At 36.8% G+C, this 6,437-nt stretch overlaps 1 protein-coding gene across 1 annotated transcript; it reads right to left on the bottom strand.

Moving 5' to 3' along the window:
* Window positions 1–91: 91 nt before the first annotated feature.
* fsaf1 (40S small subunit processome assembly factor 1) lies at window positions 92–6,255 on the bottom strand. The gene is made up of 7 exons (XM_077220538.1): window positions 5,969–6,255; window positions 5,255–5,499; window positions 2,916–2,978; window positions 1,951–2,046; window positions 951–1,037; window positions 798–835; window positions 92–327 (listed from the first exon to the last, which is right to left on the bottom strand). Exons 1-7 carry the CDS (start codon window positions 6,054–6,056, stop codon window positions 189–191), a joined length of 756 nt encoding a protein of 251 aa, XP_077076653.1. The 5' UTR covers window positions 6,057–6,255; the 3' UTR covers window positions 92–188.
* Between the last annotated feature and the right edge of the window lie 182 nt (window positions 6,256–6,437).

Here is a 6,437-nt window from a genome sequence, read left to right as displayed (position 1 = left end):
TAAGTAGTGCCATTTATGTCCTTAGAAAGACGAGTTATACAAAAGTGAAGAAACCAGAAAATATGTAAATGTGTGCATATAATGACTGAGGTAAAGTAAGGCACATTTTTATTCCAGTTCAGACAAAGTGTGATATTCCATACAAATATAAATGCTCTTGCATTTGAATGTACTCAGGTTTTCTGTTGCTAATCATCAGCTGTTCCTTTTTTGACTTTAACTTTATATTTCTGAATGTCTTTGGAGCTCAAGACCAGCATTCCATTTTTGAAGCGTCCGACTTGACCACCAAGCTCTCCGCTAGAGGAGGATTTACTTCTCTCAGTCCTGGGAAGTGAAAAAGGAAAAAATGAGAAACACTAATCTTGACACATTTACCAGTGCTCTGCAAAAGTTTGTGGGGAAAATCCAGTCATCTCAATAGGAAAAGTCTCAATTTCAAGTTTTACATGGTGGCGAAAAAGTTCCCCACGTGGATTTCACTCGGCTTCATGTTGGTCACGCAAATTCGCCGCATCGACCAACAAAGATGCTTGGTTTTAAAGTGACTTTTGGTGCTTCATACATAACTACACTATAGACAATTTTTTGTCTGCAAAATTTTGCTAAACTGCACCATAAGGGTCGCAACCAAGTCTGGTTTTGTCTAGTTCCTTTGTCACTGGCTTGGCTTCACGGCCTTAAGCCTGTGCTAATACAATCAAGGATAAACAAACTAGAAGTAATAACTTAAATGACAACTCTCAAAGAACAAATGAAACTTCTTAACGGTCATTGTGCTCAAAACAAACACAAACCTTGGTTGTCCTTCTTTCCTTCTTTTGTTCTGCGATTCCTGTCAAAAGACCCACAGAAGGAAAGTTAGCAGAACGATTGTACAAGCTGCAGAAGAAGTCAAGTGTTTTAAAAAGTAATCATAACAACCATTCAAATTGAAATGTTGAACTTACGGATTTTGCTTCCTCTTTCTCTTTCATCTTACGTTCTTTTATGTTTTGTTGATACACTTTGTAGTTAACATACTGCCTTTTAGGCGGCTATAGGAGAAAAAAAAACACATGGGAAAGATTTGAGTTGAAAAACTGTTTTTAAATGTGCTAAAAACTGTGAAAAGAGATAGTACACCAAAAAGTGAAAATTCATTTACTAACCCCCATGTTGTTCCAAACCTGTATGAATTTCTTTCTTCTGCTGAACACAAAAGATGATATTTTGAAGAATATGCGTAAGCAATCAGTTGATGGACCCCATTGACCCCAAGTCAATCGGGTCCATCAACTCTTTGAACAAACATTCTTCAAAATATCTTCTTTTGTGTTCAGCAGAAGAAATAAATTTATATAATTCATATCATGACCCATTCATATAAGAATTATTTCCACATTTGAATGAAGCCTGAAACCGACCCGAGAATATTGTAATCCATGTGCTCTTTTCCTGCTTACACGTTTGTGGGTTATATCCGATCTGTGCCACATTTAAGAAAAAATAAATAATCAGAACTGGGTCACTTGTAATGTAAAAGCCGCCTAAAGGCTGATTTATACTTCTGCGTCGGACCTACGCCGGAGCCTCTACGCCGTAGCCTACGCTTTGGTTTTAATTTATACTTCTGCGTCGTTGTCCGCGTTGACGCACGCAGAGGGAGCATGTGAAACCCGAGGAAGCGGTTTGAGCAGACCAATCACAGCGCTTGCGTCCGCGTAGAATTGACGCGCTGTTACATTTTTGGGGAGGTGCACGTCAGGGTACGCCGAAGGGTACGCGCGCTATGCACAGCCTACGGCGTAGCTACGGCGTAAGTTCGACGCAGAAGTATAAATTGGGCTTAAGGTTCTCTGTGAGATTCTGTTGGCCTGCTATAGCACCCCTTGTGGCAATGCTGAGACAAAGCAGATAGAAGGGCTTTAAGTATGTTTCAGGCCTGATTATTTGATGTGTTGAACTCACTCTGGCTCCCAGCATGATGGCTCGGTCCTGCTCAAAGACCCTCTGCTGCTGCCTCTCGTACCCTGACAGTCCAAACCTGTGAACCTCAAGCCGGGTCTGTGGACGACACGCATGCCATGAGTTCATGGGACATTGAATAAATAACTGGCTCATCATACTGCAAATGAGAAGTTACTGACTTGGAACCATATACATATGCAGAATATCACTCTGTACACTGAGAACAAATAGTTTAAAAATGGTTTTAAACTATTTGTTGATACTTTTCAGTATTGCAAGAATTCTAACTAATATATATATTCTACATTCCACTCATTTTTGAAAATTGTGTCTTCTGTTACATAGGGCCTAATGAAAAGATATTTAGTAAAGTTTGAAGTGCAAAATATTGTAAATAAAATGTGTAAATATAGCTCTGTAAATACTATGATGTGTCTCTCATCGGGTAACCAAAAGTTCTACGCACATTCAGACTTAAAGCCCACTAAAACACTAGAGGGCCAAGCATCTTACTAGGCAAGATAATTAAGTCGCCTATTTTTTGGTACAATGATGCCTTGATGTCCTGACGAAACAGACATAGCTACAGATATTTTCTTCCATATTGTGACATACGACCAAGTGAAATAAAAAGACGTTATTATCAATAAATGGCGGAGACTTGGTTCAATCCATTCAGTCGATTGAAAGAAAGGGGCGGGGTTTAAGCAGACTAAATGATTGGAGGAGTCCGGTATCGTCACCAAGTCTGTAGTTTTACTAGTAGATCAAGTTATGACATTGAGGTCAATAAAAAAAAAAGTATACATGGATGAGTTTTTCACATTAAGATCAATAACATAAAATATATAACAAGAAAATACTTATATATATATATATAGGGTGAATTTTTTATTTCATGCTAATTTTAAAAAGCTGACTACATAACCATCTCACTAAGTTTAGAAAAATAGCAATTATCTCACCTTTTCTATCGTTAGTTTCTCATCTGGGACTTTTTTCTTCTTTTCTCTGACATCAGGATGAGCCTGAGGATAAACATGGATGAAAACAGATAAGAAGTGAATGCAGTTGCAGTCAGCTGTTACTTTTGTAGAGTTCATTCACACTTTCATTCATGCATTCTTAAAACACAAAGACTTTGAATTCCCATGAGCACTAGACATGGATTTACCCAGGAAATCAAGGTTCGACAGCAGTTAACTCGTAACTTATGGAAGCTTGTTTCCGCCACAGAATAAAAAAAATAAATTAAAATAAGGTAATTGTGACTCATAATTGCAAGCTTATACAAACTCTTGATTGCAAGTTTACATCTCGCAATTCTGCTTTATTTGTCTCTGCAACGGAATGAGAAGATATAAAAGTAATTGTGATCTCGCAATTCTAAGTTTATATCTCACAACTCTGAGGGAAAACTGAAATAAAAAGTTACCTTTATTTATTACGTGACAGAAACAAGCCTCCATAGTAATGCAAAAAATGGCCATTTAAAACCAACGAGCATTCTTCTAATAATATGAACTTTTCTTTTCTTCCATATTATATTTATAACTGCAAGATCTTTCACCAGGGACACATTTTTCACTAGGGCTCTTAACAATGTGACTTATGTAGTGTATAAATAGACAAAAAGACAAAGGGATTTTTGAATGGGTTTTTTGCTTAAATGCCTAAAATAAGGTATTTGGTGAACACACAATATTCTCGTTTCACATTTTATTATATGACAAAATACATCAGTAATTCCCCCTTGTGATTTTTGAGAGCTTTTACTTGTCTTGTAAGAGGCGGTTGTCAACAAGTGGCTAAAGGCTAAATGGGACTACAGAGGTTGTCGGGGACATTAAACTTCATCAAGCTGAACAAGTAAACTTGAAAAACCTTGTGGCGTTTTTAAATGCACTTTTGCAAACTGTTTTAACTCAAACTTTCAGGGAAAATATTTAGCAATTTTCGAATGGTGGTGATGATGTTGAAGTCATGTGACTGCGGCGTAGTTCGTTTATAGCCTACGTATTAGCTTTTTCCTTTTGGTGATTGTATTTAGGCTTAAATATTAATAAGCCTGGTTCATTTGTGAAGATAATCTTGATTAACCAAAGGGTAAGAATCATAAGCTTTTGTTGATCACAGAGCTTATTTTCAGCAATAATCCAAAAGCAAATGGACAAATCCTATTGGCTTTTTGTCAAGGGAAGAAGAGTTATGCTAATGCTGCCTTCACATGCTATCGGAATTATCATAAATACAAGTTTCCTACTTAAAAATCGGACATGAATGGCCTCTCAAGTCGTATTTACCACTGTAAAGCTTAGGAATAATTTTTATCCTGAGTTCCTGAGTTGGCCAGGCCATAAACAATTGTTGCTGTGACTGGTAATGTTTATCAGTTTTTTTTCACAACAGCTACATTGCATTGTCTTGTCATTAAAGTAGTGCATATTATTTACACATATGAATAATCATTTGAAGCCTGAATTTTGTACCGAAATTCCAGAATCGTCAGCAAGATGACTATTGATAGCATGGTGAACAAATAGTTGTCAATGAATGGGATGCTAAATATAATTTTGGCTTTGATATGATTTTCCCAATAAATAGGCAAGAATAAACCTTCTGTCCCCCATGATTCCTGTTCTTTCCGAAAAAAAAAAAAAAGCTCTAGAATGCAACAAGCTAGTAGGGAAGAAGTTCTCATGACTTAAGAAGTGGGAATTAGGAAATTTCTGGTATCTTGTGATGGAAAGATGGTAACTTCTAGGTTGGCCTACAAAAATACTTTATCACTGCAACACTGTGGCTGCATCCGAAATCACATTCTTCCCTACTATATCGTAGGTGAAAAACAGTATGTGACAAAATATGTCTGAATTCACAGTTCTCAAAAAAAGTTGGCAAAAAGTCCCCCGATAACCTACTAGGCCTACTTCCAGAGAAGCTAAAGTGTGTATGTATATGATGGACACTTTACTATCCCATGAGGCCACGGGAGAGGATTTATGAGTGATTTATGAATGGTAGTGAAGCGACGCAACTGACGCTGGTAGGTCATGTGATAATGATAACATGGCGAATGTAGTACGCCCAGATTAAATTCATACTGCACACACTCATACTATATAGAATGTACTGTTTTAGTGGTTTTAAAGTAATTACTTATTCAAAATATGTGCCTACTCAAGACAGAGAGTATTTGATTTCAGATGCAGACAATATAGAATATAGAGTCATCAGTCACATGGCATTTAGGGCTCAGGTGACGCAAAGATGCAGATCATGTACTTCTTCATGTTCCTCTTACCTTCTTCACTAGTTCAACAGCCTTTGATAATTTGTTCTTCCTCCGAGGATCAATAAATGTAACAACCTCCACATTAGATCGTTTAGCTCCAGATGGTAAGCTTTCACATACTGTAGAGTTTGTCATGCTCTGCTCTGAGTCCATGTCATGTTTGACAGCATCCGTGTTTTCCTCAGCATCTTTATCATCTTTAGTAAAGTTCTTCTTTTTCTGAGACTTCTTCAGTCGTTTGTGTTGTCCATCACCTAAACATGAAAAATTACATCAAATACAATAACCAGTATTTACAAACTTCATAGGCTGCCGTTTGCATAATTCGACTGAATGACTATATTTTGCAGAGCAATACCGTCTCTCACAATGCAGAGCATTTCTAAAATAGTTGGAATTAATAACAATTGACCTTTAATTTCTGTAAATTCTTTACACAAAATAAGGGTCTTTTTTCAATTGCCACTTGCTGAAGGCAATATACTTTTAGGATTACTATTGTTTGAAATATTTAACATGTTCTATTTCGGCACATTTTTAGGGATATACTGTGTACATACATGCAAACATACATTGAATGCACTAGTATTAAATGTAAATGTAAACACATTACTACACAACATAGGGTTAAGTATACAATTTTGGCGGTATTATTTGTTAACGTTAATCAGCATCTGCTGTAACTTAAATGTGATAGCCTGTTATTAAAACATTTACTCTTACCGAAATCATACAACTTGTCCAGAACTTGGTCGAGGAAAAAACGATCATCATCCACCTCTCCGACACGATGATCTCTTGCTACGCTCATTTGTATGCAAAATAAAACAAGTTTTTAACAGAACGCCTTGCTTTCGTGTGTTTCCTGTTTCACGTGTGCATAATGTCCTTCTTAGCTTTCCGTCAATCCGTTCTTCGTCCCGGAAGTAACACAATCTGAATTTTGACACCGCCCATTAGAAGGAGAAAAATCTAACAGCTGTAGAAATGAAAGCCGTACTTTTCTGTTTTCCTCCAGGAGGCGCGTTGAGGTTCAGAGAGACAGACCTCCATTCAACCGCATTATAATCTCTCGGCCGTTTTGGCATAATGGAGACAGTTTTACGATAAGAAATATACTTTTTAAATATATTAATTTAAAAACATTGCTTCCTGTAATAAAAATTCGTACAGATTGTTTAAATAAAGAGAT

Source organism: Siphateles boraxobius, unplaced genomic scaffold (assembly GCF_051911475.1).
Source record: "Siphateles boraxobius isolate OS27281-9 unplaced genomic scaffold, OSU_SipBor_1 8, whole genome shotgun sequence".
Classification (NCBI taxonomy): domain Eukaryota; kingdom Metazoa; phylum Chordata; class Actinopteri; order Cypriniformes; family Leuciscidae; genus Siphateles; species Siphateles boraxobius.
The sequence above is the reverse complement of the archived record's forward strand: the minus strand, read 5'-3'. Positions and strand labels throughout refer to the sequence as shown.